At 49.1% G+C, this 24,413-nt stretch overlaps 1 protein-coding gene across 2 annotated transcripts in view; it reads right to left on the reverse strand.

The window, feature by feature from the left end:
• KIF26B (kinesin family member 26B) overlaps positions 1-24,413 on the reverse strand; it is a 422,552-nt gene that overhangs the window by 47,023 nt on the left and 351,116 nt on the right. For both annotated transcript variants that reach the window (XM_045982184.1, XM_045982185.1), the window contains 3 exons: positions 24,114-24,376; positions 21,446-21,629; positions 6,764-6,923 (listed from right to left, as the gene is read on the reverse strand). In XM_045982184.1, the coding sequence (XP_045838140.1) occupies positions 6,764-6,923; positions 21,446-21,629; positions 24,114-24,376 (607 nt within the window). The remainder of the gene's footprint in view (positions 1-6,763; positions 6,924-21,445; positions 21,630-24,113; positions 24,377-24,413) is intronic.

The following is a 24,413-nucleotide window of genomic DNA, read 5'->3' on the forward strand; positions in this document are numbered from 1 at the left end:
CTTCCTCGGTCCGTGGGCCGGAGGAAAGGCTCCGCCCACTGTCAGGCCAGAGCACGAAATTAAGAAATCAAGAAAGACAAAATTAAGAAAGACAGAGGCCCTATGACACATTGCAGGGATCACGGTGGCTGGAAGAGGAGCCCCACTGAGCACTATTTAAGGAGGTCAACCCAAGCCCGTTCTCCAACCTTCTACCTCAGGGCCTGTGTGCAGATCCTGAGTGAGGAGGGTTTCACTCAGTCCCACACCTTAGCTGGTACTTCTGATTCGGGTTCGATGGCGTGGGGGCCCTTCCCTCCTCCGCCCTCCCCATCCCACTCTGCCCACTGCCACGAGGCTCCGGGAGTACGCCTGCCCCCCGCCCCCACCCCCTGGCCATCCCCAAGACAGGAAGGCGTGGACGCCGCCGCCCCTGCCCGCACCGCTGGCCCCAGCCGGGCCCCGCTTGGAGCTTCGCCTTCTCTTCCCACGGTCGGAGCACATCGGCTCCTGCAGCGTGCCCTGACTGAGCGTGTCCGGGACACCGAGGCAGGCAACAGCGTGGCACGGGGCGGGGACAGTGAAGCAGGTTGTCACCCACCAGCTGTGCAAACATGGCCAAGAGACTCGGCCCTCCTGTCTCCAGCTTCCCAGCTGCAGCTCGAGCGTGCTCAGTCGGGCCTGGGCTGTGCGGCTGTGCCTGGGCCGAGCGATGCCCGTCGAGCATCTGGAGCAGTTTCCGAGGCACAGTCGGAGGACAGGGACGACAACGAGCCATCATCCTTATCCTCTCAGGACGAAATAAGCCGAAGTCAAGGCTCATTCACGCCCCAGGCTAACTACCCAGGACGTTGCCGGAGAACCAGAAAACAAGTATTGGAAACGACGCGCTGCTTCTCCCTACAACCCAGCAAATCCACATTTCGGAACCTCTGCCCCCTTGGAAAGATTGAATGTTCCTGCCTTTCTATCTGCCCTTTTATTCACTTCTTTGCATGGCACAAGAAAGGTTTGCCCGGTGAGGCTGGGCAGCTCCAGCCCAAGGCTGCCTGTGTGTCCATCTGTCTCTCTCCCTGCAACTCATACATTCTCTCCTGCACATGAGCCACGGGGCTGTCCGGGCCCCTGACCGCGCTGCTGGCCCGATTCTGCCCGTGGATGGGTCCTGCCATCTGGTCTGCGGAGGGACAGGGGCCCTCCTGCACTCTGCCAGGATTAAGCAGACAGACAGTTTCAGCTCCCAGTCGTACTCTTGTAACTATTTGCCAACTGGTTCAGAATCTGGAGGGAAGAGGGTTTTGTTCGTAATCTCCGGGACGGAACGGAAAGGAAGGAAACTGTTGGAAGAGCTAAGAGGGAAACGAGGACGTCTCCGTTTCTACCCAGTCCTCCGTGGCCCATCACCCAGTGAGGGTGAGCCACAGACGAGGGGGGAAACTGGCCTGAACAGAGTTTGTGAGCCAAGGCAGTGGAGAAAGGACCCATGCTCAAACCCGGGGCTTGTGACCCCACCAATTCCCAGACAGCCTCGTTTCTCCCCGAGTGACCTGTGTGACTCTATTTACTGGGAGTGGTGGCTAAACTCTTAAGAACATAATATCAATCTCTGGAAATACCCATAATTGAATATGAAGATACCACTGGCCAGGGAAGTAAATGGAGCTAGGAGGAAAGAACAAAAAAATGTTCAAATCTCATAAAAAAACAAAAAACAAAAAACCAACAAGGTGGGGAGGGGTGTCTACGTCCTGGTGATTTTTCCGGACCTGCTTTCTCTGCATCCCAACAGTCATTAAAATGTATAAAAATGAGTATTTTTCAAGCAGCAATCTAAGAATTACCATTGCTGTGGTTGCCTGGCAACCCGAGACTTTAGTTATTTTATTTCTAAACAGGGAATGCTATAAACTGGTATCCGGAGTTCGTGCAAATAGTTCTAAATTGATGTTCTCCCTGTAAATCAGGAGGAGATAATACGGCATTAATGTACATTTAAAGGTTGCTAAATACGTGTGTGTGTCTCTCTCTTACACACACACGCACACGCTCATGGGAAGATTCTTACCAAGTTTCTGTTTTGCGCTATCATCAGTAAACCTGGAGAACTGTTACTCCTTTACATTTTTTCCTGGAAAATATTTATGTAATTTCATACTAGGTGTAAATAATATACATCTGGACAAGCCTATCCTCTCCTGCATGAACTGGGGAAATAATTTAGCAGGTAATACTGATCTATAAGGCCTTTCCTGAGTTTTGCAGACACTGAGTGGGTCTCCAGTTTGGGGAGAGCAGAGACTATCCAAGTGGCCACTGGGAGAAAACATTTCTCACGGCGAGGAAGAAGCAGGTCTGCCTTACACAGAGAAGCAAGTCCTGGAAAGGCCTCCCGAGTTCAGGCCCGGGGCGGCGGGTACCACCCATGTGTTCCACACCCCTCACCCTGCCGGCGATGAGAAGCAGCGTGGACATTCCGGGAAAGCTGCCTCTGTTTATGAAAAGTCATTTTTGCACAAGTCTCGGACTTGATTTGGAGTTTCCAGGGCTGCTCGCTGGCCTGAATGAGCTGCTCTGATGCAGGAATGTTCTTAATATGGCCTTGGTTCCCCACACCACGAGGCCCTGAGGAGGAAAGGTGCTCCCATCCCACACCCTCATGGCGGCTCCTTACTGCTTCTGTGGAGTAGAAGCCCCTCGACATGGCCCCCGCGGTGGGGTTATCGTGAGCTCAGGCCTGCATCCCAACAGCCTGCCTCAGGCCCCCGGTTGCCACCAACAGATTGGCCACCGAGAAGGGGAAAGCTCGGGGACGCCGGACAGGTCAGCGACTGATGTGAATAAACAAGGAGCGGGTCTTGGTTGGAACCGTGGACCGAACCGTCAAAGCAGGGCATCGAGCATCCCTGCCTTCCTGGGGCTGCATGACAGAGACAAGTCTCAAGCCGCCTTGGGAAGAGAGTCTCAGACACAGCACTAACGAGTCTTGGAATGATCTTCCATGACCTCTTGGTAAACGGAAACCAAGACATTATAAAATGTCTGGTCTTTGGGAACAGAGGACAAGCATCTTGTTGGCAAAACAAGCGAACAGGTCTTTTGGCCCGTTAAAACAATTCTTTCTCCAAATGCAGTAACAGCTGTAAACGAAACTAGACACTTCAGTACGGAGAATAGGTCTCCTAAGGGCCTGTACCCCTCCTAGGACAACATCTAAAAGGGCCCCAAAATTCTCTATTGAGAGACTGGATGGTGGTTAGAATGTCCGAGTCCCTGGAAAGACCACAGTCCTGCAAATCAATGGGGACACGAGAGCACCGAGGGCAGAGCTAAGTTCCCACGGCCAAATCCTCGTGGTAACCCTCTGGGGGACCGGATCCAGGGCTGTGTGTCTGCAATCCTGGGGTCTGGCATGGGATTTGTTAATGCCTCAGCCTGTTTCTTTTCTCAACTATCAACCGGGAAAAACTATTATGTTGGTGCCCAGGAAGGGGCGGGCGGGGGAGGGGAATGGCAAATCCCTGAAATGAGCAACAGAGGGGAGTCGGATGCTCGGGACCGCCGCAGAGATCCCCAGACAGGATGTGCCCCAGAGCTGGAGAGTCACGGGTGCGGCCTGCTCGTGCAGACCAGAAGAGGGGGCTGGGGCCCTTGGTGGTCTCCCGGCCTCCCCTGCAAGCTCCTGTGAATTCCTGTGATTTATCATGCTCGGATCGGCTGGCAAGTCTGCGACCCGAGCCATGCCCACCCGACCGCTCCAAAGCCAAGATCATCTGCAAAATCAAAACCACTCGGGGCACCCCTGAGGTGCCCAAGGGAGAGCCTGAGAGGGGTAAGGACTCCAAACCCCCACTCTAGCTTGCTCACAAGGACAAACAATCAGAGAGGATGAAGAAGAAAAATGAGGACAGGCCACCTCCCCTCTGTGCACATTTCAGTTAATTTCCCAGAAGCAGACACCAGGGATGCCGGCTGCCAGCTCCGAGCTGTCCAGGGTGACCGATGAAGGTGGGGGCGGTTCTGTGGCTCCGGGAGGGGAGAGGGTAAGGCATGTGGAGTTTGGTTTCCCCGGTGTTTGCTGCACGTAAGCAAGAATGAGAGAAAGCTGCCAGGGCAGGAAACCTCCACTCTCCCTCCCGGAAAAGATGAGGTCTGACTGGTGAGAGGTGTTTAGTAGGCTAACAAAATGCAGCCTAACGTGGCTTTAGAGCCTTGACTGAATTGATAAAGGACGCCCGAGCCCTCCCGCCCTGCGCTAAGGGCCCCATACTGGGCGCGTCCCTGGCAGCTCACAGATCACGGGGCCCGATGAGGCTGGGGGGGGCAGGATGGCTAAGTGGGCCCAGTGCTGCCAAGGTCTCCAAGCCCTGGAAACTTGAGGCAGTTTGATCCCACCACCACCGGGCTTGGGGATCGGAGTAAATCTTTGCCTTCTTTTCCTGGACCGTGAAAGGGGAGAGCTTCTAGTTGGATGAGTGCATCCGCAAAGGGGATCGGCAGGTGCCAAAGACCAGCTATGTGCGGAGCTGAGGGGCGAGTACAGCAGGGGCCTTTCAAGGCTCGAGCACAAAGATGGGCATGAGGGACTGAGGGCTGCTGGGCGCGTCACTGGTGAACGAGTGTTCTGGGGAGGACGGCCAGGCCCCCATGTTTCCTGGCCCTGAGCAATGGGCAAGGTCTCCACGAGGGTCCTGACCGTGGCTCAAGTCAAAGTCTTGAGCAGATGCTGAATTTTTGTTAAGTCTGTGCTGACTTCAGACATGCCAACAGTGCGGTCATCACCGCACGGAGCTAGCCCAGGGACGAAGCAAGCTGGAGGTGAAGGAGACCGAGGTCTGCCGGGGATGGCGAAGGGAGGTGTCCCACTCCGTTGCACTCTGTCAGCCCTCCCCAGGGAGCCGGAGTCTGGTCCTTGGGACTAGCTGAGGCCGCATCTGTTTCATGTAACTGTCCTCCAACTACTAATAAAAACAATTCTCCAGGTTTCCCTGGATGTTTACAATGAAGTGCAACCAGAACCCAAAGGAAGTTACTTTGTCTGCAGTAAAAGTCATTTCACAGGTTTACTTTCTTCTATCCCCTCCCTCCCAACCACCAGTTCAACAAATATTTACTGAAATCCTAAAAGCCTGTCGCTCCACAGAAACAACGTGAGAGACCTAGAAGTAAAATATATAATCAGTGACCAAGAACGTGGCATTTTGATTTTTTTTTTTTTTTTTTTTACATTGTGATCTATTCTCACTTTAATAGGCACGTCTCCCTTTTTATGGACAGGGAGTCCGACTGAGGCCGGTATGCTTTCTTTCTAAGTCTGCAGTCCTGACAGAACCCGTCCAGATCTTTTTTTTCCCCCTCTTCCCTTCCTTCCTCCCTCATAACAACACCGAGTTTTTTCAGCTGCAGAAATGATACTGAATAAAACTTTATAAACCTACAATCTGAAATTTTTTCCTCAGAGGAAAGGATCCTTCCAAGGGCTGGGAAAACCATTTCTGGGTTTATCCAACCAGGTCTCCAAATTTCAGAAGTAGAGACGCATAGGATTACACCTGTCACTTAAAGTGCTGGAGTCCGCGTGCGAACGGTCCTCCCCGTGAAGGAAGTCACAGCTTGGATGCAGGGGAAGGAGAAGGCAAGGACTCGTCCCCAATCTGGCTCCTTATACAACAAATGGCCCAACTTAGCTTTTCCTCCTACGCAGCAGTGACTTAGATTTTGCCTGATTTTACAGATAAAAAAAAAAAGACACCGTGTACCTTTGCTTCATCCTCAAGGCAACCCCACAGGTGTTCTTGCCACGACGTAGATGCGGGTAGGCCCAACCAGAGGATCATTACTCCTTTTTGGCTCCAGTGTTCTAAATTTTACAAAAAACCTTCCACCCTCCTACCATTCTGAGTCTCATATCCTTATGATGCAGAGAAGACACACAGCGGAAGCATCTGTTTACGGTGCATGAAGGTTCGGGGAGCTCGTGAGGGGAGCAGCTGAGCCTTGGCAAAGCCCCGAACAAGCAGGGAGCACCCAGCACCATCACCACGTTGTCCAGTGGCAGAGCTGAGTTGGGTGGTGGTGGTGGTGAGGGGTGGCCCTGGGCTGGGTCATTCGTGGGCACGGATGACATAGCCGGGCGTTGGCCATTCCAGACACAGGAGCAGCTCCCGGAGCATAATGGAAGGAAAGAAGGGATCTTGGGGCTGGAGTAAACATTGCATGGGGACGGGTGGGTGGTGGTGGCAAGTTTTAGGAGCTCTCCTACGTAGGGTTGCCAGATAAAATACAGGACTCCTAAATGTTCATGCAATACTGGGGGCATACTTCCATTCAAAAAATTATTTGTTGCTTCTCTGAAATCCAAATCTTCCTGGGTATCCTGTACTTTTATCGGTTAAATAGGACAGCCCGACTCTTAATGGAAGGGTAGTTCGATCTTCTCCCCTTGCCGTCATGCCTGTGAAGGGTCTGTGTGATGGCGGCAATGACCTACCAGTGGCAACTGGGATTGGAGGCCCCAACCGAGATAACTTCCTATTCTCCCTGACTTGAGCAGCTGAAGTCAGGACTGGGGCAAATGGAAGGATTTTCACAACTTTTGAATTCGGAAGAGCATGGGATACACAATCATACACAGCAAAGGCTGGTTCAGGCAAAGAGCTAACAGCACGGTCCAGACTGTCCCTCCATCGCGTGCGTCTTTCCCAAGATGTCACTGGTCCGAGAGTCTCATGCCCAGCCCTGGAACGGTGTTACCCCAGCCCATGCATCCAGTGGAGGGATCACTTACTTGTAGGGGATGTGTTTGCTGCCATTGACGAGAGCCAGAATGACGTTGCCCAGAGCGGACAGTGAGAGGCATAGCCCCGAGCCTCCTTCCCGGTTTTTGCTAAGAGCTTTCACACAGCTACCGAGGTCGATGAGGTGTAGACGGCTGCGGCCTCCAGACACTGATACAGAGAAGACAAGAGAAGAGAGAGAGGTGGTTAGGTTCTGGCAAACACTCATCTGTCCTTCAGGTAGCTCCTTAGGAAGCCGGAGGGAAAACTAGAAGGGGAAGGAAAAGGATGACATTCGTGACTTAGTAGGAAATCCCAACAAAATCATGATGGGTTGCGAACAGTGTGGTCCTCTTGAGCTCTGTCTGCCACACATCAGCAACCTAAAACTTCCTGAGGTCCATCCTATAAACGAACAAGTAATTCCCACGGTTGAATTGGAGGAGACCTCAGAGAAGGTAAATGTCCCATGAGGAGGATAAGGTTTGCACCTACATGTTCTTTGGAGAGTAGAATTCTGAAACCGACCGAGTTGCATCCGAAGAGCCCAGAGGTGATTATGTGCTTTGGTTGATCGTCACAGAGCCCCTGACGGAGAGCTCAGCCACTAATTGGGTTGATACCCCAAGGTAAAAATCAGAAGAAGAAACAACCAAGTGCAGAGACCAGGAAAGACCCAAGTATTTGCCGAGTATCTACCAAGTGCCGGGCACTGCATAGACCAGTCTCATTCAGTTCCACAGTAAAGCTGTGAGCTGAATGCCTCTTGTTCTTTGTAGAAATACAGAGAAAGCAGAAGTGCAGAAAAGTGAAGCCACTTGCTCATGAGGACTTCTGCTTCTGGCCTAGATGACATCACAGGGATGAGATCAATGGTCTAACCTAAAAACACAATGTGTAAAGCCACTGTTTCTAAGACACCAGACATCAGGCAGTGAAGGACCGTGATCCCTGGGAGGTGGGAAACAAACAAGGGGAGCACTGCCTGTGCCCAGCTTACTGCTCAGGGATGGGGAGCTCCGGGGGGGGGGGGGAAGCAGTGGACTACCAGAATGGAGGAGACAGACTGGAGTCCAGGGAGACCAAGATGGCAACAGCTGGCAGGACAGAGTACTAGAGAGAAGAGAACGTGGGATTTGCAGAGATGCCCTCAAGGGTTCAACGGAGTACTGGTCAGGACAGGCATGTGAGGGAACCACACGTCTGGCGAGTCAGCCACCCGGGAAGATTAGAGGTAACAGCACACAGCACTCACCCAAGGCCAGGAATAATGCCTGTTTCCAACAGCCAGACTGGAAACCTGAAAATTCACCAGGCATGGAGTAGGGGACCCAGAAGGGTCTCGCTTCTGTAGCGGGGAATGCTTTGCCCAATGAGCATAGATCAGGTCGCACCTACCAAATCTTAAAAGCAAGACCAGAAAGGATTGAACTGTTTAGAAATAACTATAACCCAAAACAATGCTTAAGAATTTTTATAAGACACAGAGTATCTGGGTGGCTCAGTTGTTAAGAGTCTGCCTTCCGCTCAGGTCATGATCCCAGGGTCGTGGGCTCGAGCCCTGCGCCGGGCTCCCTGTTTGGCAGGAAGTCTGCTTCTCCCTCACCCACTCCCCCTGCACGTGTTTCCTCTCTTGCTCTGTCTCTCTGTCAAATAAAATATTTAAAAATATATATATTTACAAAATACAAAGATATCCAGCATCCATCAAGAAGGCATGCGAAGAAGAAAATGAGACTCGTAATGAAAAGATAACTGAAACCAAGCAGAACTGAATGATATTAGACAGTGATGGTAAAGGACATTAAAATGGCTAAGGCCATATTACAGGGGTGCTTGGGAGGTTACTTGGTTAAGTGTCTGCCTCTTGACTTTGGCTCAAGTTATGACCTCAGAGTCGTGAGATCAAGCCCTGCATCAGGTTCTACTGCTTGGGATTCTCTCTCTCTTCCTCTCCCTCTGCCCTATCCCCCCGCTGCGCATGCATTCCCTCTCTCTCAAAACAAAACAAAACAAAAACAAAAGTGAAAAACCCAGTTATGGCAATATTTCAAATGTTTAAAGACTTAAGTAGAGACATGGGATAATTAAAAAAGACAAACTGTTTCTGTACCAAAAGGAAAGCTAGAGCTGAAAAATACACTGTATCGATGGCAGATCCCACCTCACAGCAGGGAAGCTTTGTAAATTTCAAGACAAAGTCACTGAAACTGTCCAAAATGAAGCAGAAAATTTAAAAATAAAAATACAAACTGAGGGGCGCCTGGGTGGCTCAGTGGGTTAAAGCCTCTGCCTTCGGCTCAGGTCATGATCCCAGGGTCCTGGGATTGAGCCCCGCGTCTGGCTCTCTGCTCAGCGGAGAACCTGCTTCCCCTCCCCCACCCCTGCCTGCCTCTCTGCCTACTTGTGATCTGTCTGTCAAATAAATAAAATCTTAAAAAAAAAAGACATAACAACCAAGACCTTCCCAAACTTGATAAAAAACTATAAATCCACAGATCCACAGTGAGCCCCAAGCCCAAGAAACGTGAAGAAAACTATGCTAAGGCTCATCATACTCAAACTGCTTAACACCAGGGATAATGAGAAAAACCTTAAAAGCAACCAGAGGAGGAAAACGGGTCCCATACAAAGGACCAAAGAAAAGGATGATGGCAGGTTTCTTGTTGGAACTGAAAGAAGTGAAAAGACTGTGAAGCAACATTTCTAAATGTCAACCTAGAATAATAAATCCAACACAACTATCATCCTCAGGCAAAGGGGAATAAAGATTATTTTAGACTAAAAGAGCTGGAAGGATTCACCAAAGCAAACCCACAGAAGATATACACAAAGGAACCAGGAGCTCTAGAAATGATAACTACGCCAATAAATGTTTGCTTTTCCCCCTAGTATTTAAACTAAACTCTTTGAAAGATAAATGGCTGCTAAAGCAAAACTAAGGCCATTGTCCTCAATGGGTTCTAACATATGTAACACTTAGAAGTTCAAGGACAATAGCACAAATATTAGAAGGGAGGAAATGGAGGCACTGCACTGTAGGGTTCTTACTCCATTCATGAAGTCCTATAACATCACTTGACAGCAGACTGTAATAACAACTTTAAGAAAAATAAGATTTTATTCATTTGAGAGAGTGAGAAACAGAGAGAGCACAAGCAGGGGGAGAGGCAAAGAGATGGAGAAGCAGATTCCCACTGAACGGGGAGCCCGATGTGGGGCTCGATCCCAGGACCCCAAGATCATGACCTGAGCTGAAGACAGAGGCTTTAACCCTCTGAGCCACCCAGGTGCCCCCAGACTGTAATAATTTAAAGGTTCATGCTATAAACGCCAATGAGATCAGTAAATAGTGAACAGTTGCAGCTAGGAAGCCAACAAAGGATCTAAAGTGAAATTCTTAAAAATATTCAGTAAATCAAATTCAGTAATCTAAAATATTCAGTAAATCCAAAAAAGGCAGATTAAAAAAAAAAAGCAAAGGAAAAGAAAGAACAGGTAAGTTGAATAGAAAGCCTAGTGAAAAATAAGAATTTGGACCAAACCATGTCAACAATTACATGAAATGTAAATAGTCTGAACATTCTTATTTGAAAGGTAGAAATCGTCAGACTGCACAAAAGAGCGAGCCCTTGCCATAGGCTGCCTATGAGAAACGCAATTCAAATATAAAGAAACAATCCATTAAAAGTATAAGAGTGGGAAAGGCTGGACCATGCAAACAGTGCCCGTAAGAGAGCTGAAATGGTTATATCAATATTAAACAAAAGAAACTGAAGACAAAAAGTGTGAATAGAAGCAAATAGGAACATTTCATGAAGGCGATGATTCATCAGAGGTCCTAACAATCAAAAATATTTACGTATCTAGTAACAGACGTTCAAATACTTGAAGCAAAACCTCATTGAACTCCAAGAATAAGCAAGTCCATAATTACAGCTGTAGGTTTCAAATAACACTTTCTCCAGAATTGATAAAACGTGTAGACAGAAAACCAGTAAAGATGTTGAAGATTTGGAAAACACGGTCAACCAACTTGACATTTATAGAACACTCAACCCCCAAGAACAGCAAAATACACATTCCTTTGAAATTCACACAAAACATTTCCCAAGGCAGACCATATTCTGGTCCATAAACCAAGTCTACGTAAATCTTGAAGTGTTCACATTAGAGTATGTTCTCCGACATGATGGAATTCAACCAGAAGTTGGCATGGAAAGATATCTGGAAAATTCTCAAATATTCTGAAACTCAACAGGACTGTTCCAAATAACCTATGGTCAAAGAGGAAATCAAAATGGACGTTCAAGAGCATTTTTAAGTGAATGAAGATGTGTGAGATTGCTGAAGAAGTACGGGGGAGGAAAGTTACAGCATTAAACACTGGGATTAGAAAACAGAGGTCTCAAGGGGCGCCTGGGTGGCTCAGTGGGTTGGGCCGCTGCCTTCGGCTCAGGTCATGATCTCGGGGTCCTGGGATCGAGTCCCGCATCGGGCTCTCTGCTCAGCGGAGGGCCTGCTTCCCTTCCTCTCTCTCTGCCTGCCTCTCTTGTGATTTCTCTCTGTCAAATAAATAAATCTTTAAAAAAAAAAAAAAAAAGAAAGAAAACAGAGGTCTCACAACAATGACCTCAGCTTCTACTTTAAGACAGAAGAACAAAATGAGCAAATTAAAGTTTAAATAGCAAAAAGGAAAGAAGGAACATACAAGCAGAAATCAATGGAATAGAAAAGTCAAAACAGTAGAAAAAAATCCATGAAGCCAAGAGCTGGTTCTTCAATAAATCTCTAGAATGATAAATCCCTTTGGCAAACCTCCTCTGATCAGGAAAGGAAGAGAGAAGACATGAATTACTGTCAGGAATGAGAGAGATGATCTTGCTACCATTTCTACAGATATAAAAGGATAATAAGGAAACATCACACCAGTCAATTAGACAACTTGGAAGAATGGACAAAAGTTTTAAAAGATGTCAAGTTCCAAAGCTCCTTCAAGGGGTAACAGGTAAGATGAATAGATCTATGCCCGTTAAAGAAATAGTTTCTGTAGTTAACAACAGTCAACAACCTTTTAACAGAGAATATTCCAATGTCACAAGGCTGCACTGTGAATTCAACCAAACACTTAAGAAATGATAATGTATAAGAATGGAAAAGAGGGCGCCTGGGTGGCTCAGTGGGTTAAAGCCTCTGCCTTCGGCTCAGGTCATGATCCCAGGATCCTGGGATCGAGCCCTACATTGGCCTCTCTGCTCAGCGGGGAGCCTGCTTCCCCCGTCTCTCTGCCTGCCTCTCTGCCTACTTGTGATCTCTGTGTCAAATAAATAAATAAAATTTTTAAAAAATTAAAAAAAAAAAGGAACGGAAAAGGCTATCCCAATTCCATACAAATTCTCCCTGAAAATTAAATAGGAGAGCATATTTCCAACTCATTCTATGAAGCCAGGATTTCCTTGATACCAAAAATAGACAAAGACATTACAAGGACAGAAAACCAAAGACCAATATCCCTCGTGAACATGGGTACAAAATTGCTAAACAGAGAGCCACATTAGGAAACTATCTAGGAGCATATAAGGACTTTACACCGTAAGTGGGATTTATCCCAGAAACGCAAGTTTGCCTCAGTAGATGCAGAAAAAACATTTAACAGAAGTCAACATCTATTCCTGATTAAAATTCTCAGCAAAATACTGCTCAGAAGGCAGTTTCCTCAGGTTGATATGAGTTTCTGAAGAATCTACTGCTAACATCACACTTAATGGTAAAAGATCACATGCCTTCTAAGCTCAGGAATGAGACAAGAATGTCCACTCGCACCATTTCTGTTCAATGTTGTGTTGGGGTTGTAGCCAGCACAGGAAGTCAAGAAAACAGAAAACGTACCCAGATTGATAAGCAAAAAGTCAGTCTTTGTGGACTAACATGGTCCTCGGCACAGAAAATCTAACAGAATCCACAAAAAAGAGCAACTACAATGAATAAAGAGAGCTTAGCACGTTTGCAACATATAAGATGAACAGATAAAAAATAAGCACATTTAAAAAAAAAGATTTATTTATTTGACAGATGGAGATCACAAGTAGTCAGAGAGGCAAGGAAAGAAAGAAGGGGAAGCAGGCTCCCTGCTGAGCAGAGCGCGCGATGTGGGGCTCGATCCCAGGACCCTGGGATCATGATCTGAGCTAAAGGCAGAGGCTTAACCCACTGAGCCACCCAGGTGTCCCTGCATTTCTTTTGTAAACAGGCTCCATGCCTGAAAGGTGGGACTTGAACTCACAACCCCAGGATCAAGAGTCAAATGCTCTACTGACTGAGCCAGGCAGACCCCTGTATTTCTAGTATTTACAAACAACTAGAGATTGAAATTTTAAAATACCATTTACAGGAATGCCTGGGTGGCTCAGTTGGTAAGCGTCTGCCTTCAGCTCAGGTCATGATTTCAGGGTCCTCGGATCAAGCCCTGCCTCGGGCTCCTTGCTCAGTGGGGAGTCTGCTTCTCCCTCTGTCCCTACCCCTGCTTGTGCTCTCTCTAATAAAATCTTTCAAAAGAATTAAAATGCCATTTACAATAGGATAAAAATACAAAATACTTTAGCATAAATTGCACAGAAGACAGATCTATACACAGAGAACGACAGAGTATTGCTGAGAGACATTCACGGAGACCTGAAAACTGGAGATAGATACTGCGTTTGTGAGTCAGAAGACTTAGCATCGTTGAGATGTGAATTCTGGCCAAATGGACCTACAGATTCAGCGTAATCTCCATTAAAATTGCGGCAGTCTTTTTTTTTTTTTTTTTGGTAGAAAGTGATGCTGCAAAGTCAATTTAGAAGCCGACTCTAGAATTTATATGGAGATGCAAAGGACTTAGAATAGTCAAAACCACCTTTAAAAATAAAGACAGAACTGGAAGGCTAGTAGTACAGCATCCGATTTTAAGGGCTGTTATAAAGCCACCAGAACCCAGGACAGTGTGGTCTTGGTGTAAAGCTAGATGAAGAGATCAATGGAGAAGTATAGAGAGTCCCAAAACAGAGCCACACAAATATGAACAAGGAGTTTTTAACAAAGGTAATTTAGTAGAGAGAATAGTTTTTATAACAAAGGTACTGGAACCGTTACACAGAGCTCAGGGCTGCGAGGCTGAGCCCCACATCTGGCTCCACGCTCAGTGTGGGGTCTGCTCGAGATTCTCTCCCTCTCTCCGTGCCCCTCCCCCTGCTCACATAAGCGCTCTCTCTCCAATTATACATGTATAAGTTGCATGTCTTTTCCCATTATGTTAGCAGGTTTTTCAGAAACATTTTTACCAGACTGAAGAAATTGTCTTCTATACACACACACGTGAAACAAAAACCCTTTAATTGCAGTTTACGACAAAAATGAATCAAAGACCTAAATATAAAACCTAAAATTATAAAACTTCTAGAAGAAAGCATAGCATGAAACCTTTCTGATCTTGGGTTGGGCAAAGATTGCTTAGCTATGAAGCCAAAAATGTGATTTATAAGAGAACACACAGATAAGCTGGACGTCGTGAAAACTGACTATTTCTGCTCTTCGAAATACATGGTTAAGAGAATAAAAAAGCAAGCCACAGCCTGGGAGAAAACGTTTGCAAAACATCTACCTGCTAAAGGACTTTTATCCAGAGCATATAAAAAACTCTCGAAGCTTAATTATAAGACAAAAACAATTTTATCTTTTTTTTTTTATTTGACAGAGAGAAATCACACTAGGCAGAGAGGCAGGCAGAGAGAGAGAGAGAGGAGGAAGCGGGCTCTCTGCGGAGCAGAGAGCCCGATGTGGGGCTCGATCCCAGGACCCTGGGATCATGACCTGAGCTGAAGGCAGAGGCCTTAACCCACTGAGCCACCCAGGCGCCCCAAGACAAAAACAATTTTAAAAAGGGCAAAAGACACGTTGGCCGAGAAATCTGGAGGGAGAGGTCTCTGTCCTTTATCTCGATTGTATGGACGTGTTCATGGGCTTGTACACAGACCGCAAAGCCAAATATGTGGGTTGCTCTATCTCAAGTGTATCTTGTTAAAAAAAAAAAAAGAAGAAACAAAACAGCTTTAAGACTTTATTTATTTGAGAGAGAGAGAGATCACAAGTAGGCAGAGAGGCAGGCAGAGAGAGAGGGGGAAGCAGGCTGCCTGCTGAGCAGAGAGCCTGATGTGGGCTCAATCCCAGGACTCTGGGATCATGACCTGAGCCAAAGGCAGAGGCTTTAACCCACTGAGCCACCCAGGCGCCCCTGTGTTGTTTCTTTAAATAAAGATTTTATTTATTTGAGAAAGAGCATGTGAGAGTTCACAAAGGAGGGGCAGAGGGAGAGGGAGAACCAGGCTCCCTGCCGAGCAGGGGACACCCCCCAACGGCCCCAGCAGGGCTCAATCCCAGGACCCTGAGATCATGACTTGAGCAGAAGGCAGGTGCTTAACTGAGCTGCCCACGTGCCCCTGCTTTGTTCTCAACCAGGAAACCTGTCATGACCTTCCTGCTGGGGGGCAGCTGAGCTTCACCCTTTCAAGACCCATGCCCCACCCCCATCCTGTGCAATGTGGCCTTAGCCAGTTCCTGAGACGGCGGGGGCATCGGGCTCCCTTTCTGCCCGGGCCCCACTCTCCCAGGGGAGTGCCCCCCCTCCCCGCACACAACCCCAGCTTCTAGATCAGCTCCCCACTGCCCGGCTCCCCAGGCAGCAGCAGACCCCTGGATTCCCACCTTCCAGGGTGGCTCAGGTCCTCCTGCTTCTGGGACAGTGACTGTTCCCTCTGCCTCCCCTGCTCTGCGTGGAAGGCAAGCAGCGAAGGTAGACACAGAAGCTTTCAGAAGCTGTTGCAGAAATCATGACTTTGGGGCAAGGCGGAAAAGGGGTTGGGGTGGGAAAGTAGATGCAGGGAGTGGGATGGGCCAGGATCTGGGTCCCAGGGACGTAGGATGAGCCTGTGGCCAGTCTCCGGGCGTCCACAGATCTGCGGGCAGAGCGCCCACGAGCATGGATGCCGGAGGGCGGGACCCTCACTTTGCCTCTACTGAGTCCCACCCTTAATGTGCACATGTAGGAGAAAGGGTGAGGAGTGTTTAGGGAAAGCCCAGCGTTTCCATCCACCAGGGCCCAGTGACTCGGATACGTCCACAGCCAAGAACGGTTCACATCAAGGATGCTACGTTTTCTCCCCCTTTCCCTCTCCCCGGGAAAAACCCTCACCAGGGAAGATACAACACGGAACTTCTCCTTCATCCCACCTCGTATTGCGCAAGATCAGGTCACTGCAGTACGCTAGGGAAGTAGTTATTTTTAAAACAAAATATCATCTGTTTTGCAACCTAATTACCTAGACAGGAGCAGCTCAGGTCTCCCACCTGTGCTGCAGATTAAAGGGCAAAGACGGGGACCGGCTGGGACTTTCAGACTCTAATGGACCATTTGATGTAATGGAATAAAATGCACAACGTACACGGAGTAAAACAGAAGACAGAGAACAAAAGCACACTTTAGCTCGAGCCGAAGAACATTGTAAAACACCTATAATTAGGGCTGCGTGACTCACAACGGGAGTCCCAGCCAGACCGTGGAAAACCGAGTCTGTCTGCCCAACCCACTCAAGTTCAAGCAGCCACGGAGTCCTGGATTCCACGCCTGGGGCGTCCTCCGAGGGGGGCAAGGTGAGCGCGCCCGGGGCCACATGCTACTGGCAAGGACGCGCCTCACTCCGGATGGCTGGCGAGAAAGTTCTGTCATCTGAGGACAGTCGGAGATTCCCGGGGCCGCAGCGTGGGGTGGATGGATCCCGGGGGCCTTCCGCCACCCTTCACTCGCGCTCTCCTGGGTGTATGGCAATTCTGAAGCTCGGCCAGACCCTCCCCACAGGAAGCAACCCTAACTTCCCCCGTTCCTGGGCCACCCTCCTAACTCCCGCTGACCGAGGGCCCGGCAGGTGCCGGGACACACTCGTCTCCTGATTGCACTTAATTCCTGCAACCATCCTGTAATGCGGGCATCGGTTCTGTGGGGCAGACGAGGAAAACGAGGCTCACAGGGGTTAAATAAATCGCCCCCCCCCAATAAATGAAAAAATAAATGGCCCAACACCTCCTGGAAAAGTAACGCGGAAGCTAAGACGAAAAGCCACGGCTAAGAGTAAAGTCAGTAGAAGCGCCTTTAACTCACCTTCTCTCAGCTTCGCGGTTCCCAAACTTGGCTGCGCGGTGGAATCACCTTGGGAGCTAAGAAAACACGGGTGTCTGGCTCCTGCGCCGCGGCTTTCTAATTTAACCGGCCCGGCGTGTGCCACGGTCCCTGGGATTCACTGGGAAGTTCCCCAGGTGACTCTCAGTTGCGGCCAAATTTGGGAACAGCTGTCTTGCCGCGTGGCCCTCGCCTGTGAGGCCTGTGGACCAATGGGATCCGCGTGGCCCGGGCGGGCTGTTTTCCCATTTGTCTGTGCTCCCTTGCTCCCCGCAGGTGAGCTGCGTACTTGACTGGTCAGCTGGGCTCCCTCCTAATCCCAGGGATGCCGCTTGTCATCACGGAAGAAAACAGAAGCGAATCTTATGCAAACCAAAAAGATGCGGCCGCGTAAAGAAAACTAGTGTTTCTTTAAGAGCTAAACTCAAGGCTTTGGAAAGATGAGATAAAAATGAGACGCTGAGCGGCCCCTGGGTGGCTCAGTCATGTAAGCATCTGCCTTCGGCTTAGGTCATGATTGCAGGGTCCTGGGATCGAGCCCCGTGTCGGGCTCCCTGCTCAGCAGGGAGCCTGCTTCTCCCTCTCCCTCTGCCCCCCTAACCCCACTCATGCTCCCTCTTTCAAATCAGTAAAGAAAATCTTTAAAAAAAATAAAATAAAGAGATGCTGAATTAGGTGGAAATGGGAAATTATGGAGTGGGGAAAAAAATGTAAGAAATGTCTTCGAGTTCTCGAATCACTTAGAAGAAATTTTAAAGCAAGAACCAGACTATTAATATGAGAGTGGTTTATAAAAGCAGAACTTTAGGTTGCAAAGTCATTTCGAAGAGAAAAACCCATATCAGAGGATGGATGAATAAATAAATACCCATTTGTGTGTTTTGAAATATTACTGAAATAAATATTCATGAGATGAAATGTTCATGGCGTGAATGTACCATTTTACAGGATCCTCCCTTCGGACTAACTTTCTCAATTAACCGTCTCCTGCTTGTGCTACACCAAGGACTTCTCTGAACTCACACCGCCTGCTGCTGTGAAAGGTAACCGGATGGTCTTTCTCTTTCAGAAACGTCGCTGAACGAGGTAACAGAGAAGTACTGATGTTTTGAAAACACAGCATACGTTCCATTTGATTTCAACGTGCGGACCGTCTCCTGAAAGACCCGTTCAAGAGGAGACGCTCTTGATCATTCGGGCCCTCGGGTTCTTTCCCAAGGCTGGAATTCCCACGGGGGCTCTCAGCCGTCATACATGAGCTTGGCAAAGTGGGGGAAGGCTCCAGAACTGCTGGAGAGTCGGCCCCACGATGACTCCAAAAACTCCCTAAACCAGGGAAACATTTCAAGTGCAACCAAAGGCTGTGTGTGAAACAGTAAATTTTTTCTCCTATCCTGGATGGACACGTTTAAGACATATTTGTCTGCCCCTTTATATGTGTGTATGTCTGTACACGTGTGTGCATGTAAAATACATACGTGTGTAAGACTCAGGTGCATGCACACACGTGGCAAGCTCTTGCCGAGAGACCGGTCTGAAACCCACCATCTAAGCCACCGACGGCCCGTTGTTCACAGCAGCAGACTGCTCTCTGCTTCCCTGCAGGGTAACTAATTAATAAACTTTCCTTTAATTGAGTTCTGCCTGCCAGGTCCACAGGGATTATTACTTATGTATAAGTAAATAAAAATTTCCATTTTAAACAACACTCTGAATCTCCTTATATTTTAAGCAGATATAAATTCAATGAAGTCAAGTGAGCCCCGGCCCGGGGGCCGGCTGTGCACATCCAAGCCTAGACCCCTCTCCTCCCGGGAAGCCGGGGGCCGTGGCAGGCAGATGACGTCCCCTGGTCTCCCTCCCACCCTCCCTCCCCGACTTCTCATCTACAGGTACATTAGAAAGTAACGAAAAGCATTTTGGGGAGCCATTAATGGTACCTGCCTTTTCCTTTACCCTGAATTTATTATTTAAAAGCAATTTGCCTTCACGATATATAAACAGCAAGGAGGCGAATGGGATCTTAAATATTCCATAAGTGCCCAGACGTGCTGCGGCGTGACTTGGACAGGGCCCAGCCCACACCTCTGTGAGACTCAATTTCCACTTCTTACAGTCAAAGTCATTTCATTAACTGTTTATTTTCAGTTTCCCTACTTTCAGTTTCCAAATCAAGAGCAGAACCACGAAAAAAAAAAAAAGAAGAAGAAAAACTGAATATAGTTGTTTTCACGGTTTGAAACCTAGAAGGAGAACGAGATCATACCGTCTGCTGAGATCTCCCGCTCAGCGCCATTTGGAAGCCATTTGGCTGAAAATTCGTACCTTTTGCAAGTCACCCTCTGCTGAAAGTACGGGCACCCACAGCAGGCTCTGATTATTAATATTGACTTAAAAGAAGAGAACAGCTTAAAAGAAATAAAGCTTAAATAAAATAAAAAAGCAAGCTCCAAAGAACAAAACATTTCTTAGACTCCCCCATTCATGAGGCTAAGACACAATCCAGAAAAAACAGTACATGCAGAATTGAAAGCCAGCGCCTAGACTGTTACCGGGGTGGAGGGGGGGGTGGGGGGGATGATTCTGTGTCAAGTTTTAAAAGTCTGGATCTTCTCATCTCTGTCCTAATCCCTTGTTTCCTTCTTTGAGTATGTTTTTCTAAACGGAAATGCGGTACTCGGGTGTGAGCCCATCACCGGGAATCAATTCCTTCTGGAAGTTTCCCATTCAAACTCTCTTGCTCACACCGCAGTCAGACCTCCATGACCTTGGCCGGTTTAAGAGAGGTCCAGGCTACTGCTGGCTGGCCACCCGGGGTGCCCAGTGCCTCACCAGTGAGGCCAATATCTCTAGACTCCTGGGCAGCCCCCAAGCCCGGGGCATATGGTGAGATCTCAGGCCTGGGGCTGGGAGGAGGGGTAGGGGTAAGTCTCCAGGCTCCGTCGAGAAAAATAAGCAAACAACCAGTACACACAACCATGTGGGTAAGTCTCCGATGCTTCACGCCAGATGCAAGAAGCCAGACACAAAAGGTCACACGGGGAATACGGGAATCCATCTAGATGAGGTTCTGGATAAAGGCAAAAACTAAAGGGACAAAAATCAGATCGGTGATGGTCAGGGGCTTGAGGTGGGGGAGGGGAGCTTTCGGTGCAGACAGCTTTGTTCTCTATCTGGATGGCAGTGGGGGGCACCAGCTACACAGATTCGCCAAAATTCATCTAACAACACACCAACGGGGAAGGTTTTTCTGAATGTGAACTGGACTTCATGAAAACTGAATGAAAATAACAGTTAATGGCAGACGACTGGGCCAGCAAAGGCGTTGAGACTGGGGAAGGGCAGAGCTTCTACTGGGGGCCAGAGAAGCCCGGAGAATAGGATACTGGCTTCCAGGTCTTTGGGTAACAGGCAGAGAACTAGGAAGTCCGGCTCCTGATCTCAGTTGGACGCCTAACTCCAGACCCCATTGAGAATTAGGTTTGTTGATTGCCTAATTGTTAGCTAATTAGCTTCATGATTCCAGGCCCCTGGGTTAGTCTCCTAGCTCCGGGCTAATGTCCGTTTTCCTGGCACCCAGTGCCCTGAAGGCAATCATTTTCAGGGAATACTGGGTGCCAACTGTCTGTGTTTTGAAAGTTCTTAGAAGTGGACATGGAGAGAGTAGGGAAGCTGTCACTCAGCAGTCCAGGCCTGTGGTTCATAGGAGAGAAAGCCCAGCCAGGTCAACGGACCACACGGCGCATGGTCCAAAATCCCACCTGAGACGCTCCTTGGAGGGTCGATCTACACGACTTGGCAGGCAAAGGGTTGGGCGCTGCTCGGAGGTCATTGCTAGCTTTGTAGCCCAAAAGGGACTGTGTACCCAGCGCACTGGGGTCCCGGGGGTGCCACTCATCACGGACCAGGCCTGTGCCCCATTTTTACAGAGGAACGCCACCGAGGCACAGGGGAAGCCAGAACCTGGTTAGTTATCCCAAAGTCTGATTTATAGGCAATTTAGAAAAAAAAATGCTTTTGTTTCTCCCGGGTCCATAGAGTAGACTAAAGCTACTGACGAGTAACCCATCACCAGGGTTCCTGGGGTATAAATTCTGACCCTTCCTGGAGAGCACCTGCAAAGTATGTGCAAAAAAGAAACAAGTCACCCGTCGTTTTTTCCACTTAAAGTTTGTCCTCGCTCACCATCCCCTGGTAATTGCATTTGTCACTTCGCCTCGCCAAGGCAAACCCTTTTCTCCTGGACAGTTCAAAGGAAACCGCAGCCCAGGCTCCCTCATCGTCTGGAACTCCCAACCAGCAGACTCCGTACTGGTGCCAGGGTACCCCGCTAATAAAGGGTCAGGGGTGCTTTGCTGGCTTGGTCGATGGACTGAGGGGGGAGGGGGGCTCGATCTTGGGGTCGTGAGTTCAAGCCCCATGTCGGGCATGCAGGGGGCATGGCTGCCCCACACGCTGGGCTGGGCCGGGCGGCGCAGGCACTTACTTCCCCCTTTCCCGCTCTTCTCCATGCGGTACTGGTAGATGTGCAGGGTGAAGAGCATGTGCGAGTTGCGGAGGTCGTCCTCGTCACAGTCCTGCTGGCTGCCCCGGCGCGAGGCAATGGCGGCGTCCAGGAAGAAGGCGGCCTTCTCGGCCGTGGGCGCCCGCAGCTCGCTCTGGTTCTGCAGCTGGAAGACACAAGCCGAGAGCTGAGGCCTCTGGCCCTCCTTTGTGCAGAGAAGCTGCATGCCTCTCAGAGGCCGGAGATCCTTCTAGAACAAGCGCCTGGACTCACGCGCAGCTGTCTGCTTCACAAACCCTTTGCTGAAAGATTATATTGAGCATGCATAGGGGATGAAAGCGAGTTTTAGCCATTTCACACTTTCACAGTGAGTCTTAGCAGATGTGAAGACTGTGAGGTCGTATCCGAGTGACTGGGGGAGCAGAGGGCCCAGCCTGACCTCTGCAGAGCCCTGCAAACCCACGCCCTGGGCTATCATCTACCTGAGAAAACCGGGGGACGCAACCGCATCCTGCTCTCAAAGACTAGAATGTTCGCAGGCAGGCAGGCAGCACGATGGGAGCTCAGGCCAGACAGCACTGGCTCCCCCAAGGAGGAAAACCCAACCCTGGTTAGCCTGAACTCCACTCCCCATTTCTCCAGCGACGTTAAGCCACTTTTACACTTACATGTACGAGCATAGTTTTAAACAAGACGCGAAAACACCCAACATACTGTAATGTCTCATCTCAATTGTTTAAATAATATCTATTTTTATCTTTAGTTTCTAAATTCATGATCATGGTATATTTAATCAGTGAAGAAAGCATTGTGGGTCGTGTCTAAATCCTATGAGATCCCTTCGAAATGAGAGGAAACCTTCATTAGAACAATATTATCAGAATTGGAGGGGCGCCTGGGTCGCTCAGTGGGTTAACGCCGCTGCCTTTGGCTCAGGTCATGGTCCCGGAGTCTGGGATGGAGCCCCGCATCGGGCTCTCTGCTCAGCGGGGAGCCTGCTTCTTCCTCTCTCTCTGCCTGCCTCTCTGCCTATTTGAGATCTCTATCAAATAAATAAATAAAATCTTAAAAAAAATTGGAGCAACACTCCTTCTTGGGGGACAAAAGGAAACATCGGCTGTATTCAAACAGTCAGCCGTGTATGTCTCAGGGTTGGCACACATTCTTAGAATTTTCTATTTCTGACTCTAAAGGCGCTATCATTCTGAGCGGTGAGAGCTGATCTGGGAACCCGGCACCTCCAAAATCCTCAGACTTCGAAGACAGACTCTGTTGTGTTCACTGTCCTGTACTTACTATGGCAGAAAGATAAGCTAAAATTTTTTTTTGTGATTTTTCAGTAAGAAGAGTTAAAATAAAGAGGACTTGATGGGTTCTTCTTAGCCTTCAGAGAACCAGATCCTTGGCCGACATGGGACTTCCCAGGCAGAGTTTTTATAAAAGTGAATGCAGTTGTGAGTGATGAATCACTGAATTCTCCTCCAGAAACCAATATTGCACCCTATGTTAACTAACAACATTTTAATTAAAAAAAGTGAATGGAGGCTATGGCGTAGCTGAACATCTAGGTAATTCTTGGAAAGGGAACAGAAGGCAGGTGCCACCTGACTGAGCTTCTCAAAGTGTGGTCCCTGGACCAGGAGTATCAGAGTCACATGGGAACTTGTGAGACATATTTTTGGGGATCTATCCCAGCCCTACCGAGCCAGAACCTGCAGGGTCACGAGATCCCCAGTGACCCATATGCACGCTGAAGTCTGAGGGGCACGGGTTTTTTTTTTTAGGCACCTGCATGTAATTTACGAGGAGCGGCAACAGAGGATGCTGGAAAGGTAGGCAGGGGCAGGTCAGGTGGGGCCGTGCAAATCACGATGAGTTTTGCAACTGGAGGTGGGGGGAGATTCCTAACCGAAACGGAATCTGAGAGCAGGGGTAGAACATGGCCAACTGTGAGTATCCTCACCTATGCAAACAGATCCCACCTGCGATGAGGCAGGGGCTCATCAAAATGAACTTAATCTGAAAAAAAAAATCTAGGAAATAAAGCCTGCTAGAGACGGAAAGAGCCGATTCTTCTGGACAGCAAGCAGGGAGCTCAGAGCCCTTCCTGCCCCTGCAGTCAGCCAGCGAGGGACAGACCCACAGGACTGTCCTGCGTCACGCCCTGCACAGGCAGACGGGAGCGTCTCTGGGCTTCCACAGACCGAGCAATTATATCGTGGTGCTAAATAATTAGAAAGTGGTTCTTAGTTTTTCCCATAGCGCTACTAAGCCAGCAGCAAAACCGGGGCCAGAAACACGGTTTATAGAGCCATTAACAGCCCCCGTAATGGCTGGAGCCCTTTGTGCAGAGCAGTAAATATTTCGGCTTGTTGTTTAAACAAAAGAAAGACGGGACTTCCCTTTTTGTCGAAAGGGGTGTAAAGAAAGTGAATTCCATCCCCGCTCCCCACGATGGCTGCAAGGATCACGGCTCCTGTTCACTGTCAATCAGGTTCAAGGTACAAATATTTAGGTTGGGAGAGGGGATGGCCAGCAGCCTCGGCCACACAGCTCCGGGCCACCTTAAAGTAAACACTCGCGAGCCCGCCCCGCCTGAGGAGGCAGCCACGGGGGTCACGGGCGCGCACCCCAGCGGGGAGCTGCTCACCTGCGTGCCGCAGATGGGGTCCTCGCACAGGTACACGCCCGGGGATTGGCCGTCCTGCAGGCTGCCCGTGGCCACCTCGGCCAGCAGGTCCCGCAGGTTCTCTTCCTTGCCCCACACCTCCACGGCTGAGATCCGCACCGAGAACCGGGCCCCCGTCTTCTCCTTGCGTTCATTGATCAGCTTGAAGAGCCAGGAGATGGCACAGGGGATGATGCCGAGGTTCTGCATGGAATCGTCCTTTCCGATCATGGTGTAGGACTTCCCTGGGGGGAGCGAGGCAGGAAGGAACACAGTGTGAGC

This window comes from Meles meles, chromosome 17 (genome assembly GCF_922984935.1).
Source record: "Meles meles chromosome 17, mMelMel3.1 paternal haplotype, whole genome shotgun sequence".
NCBI classification, from domain to species: domain Eukaryota; kingdom Metazoa; phylum Chordata; class Mammalia; order Carnivora; family Mustelidae; genus Meles; species Meles meles.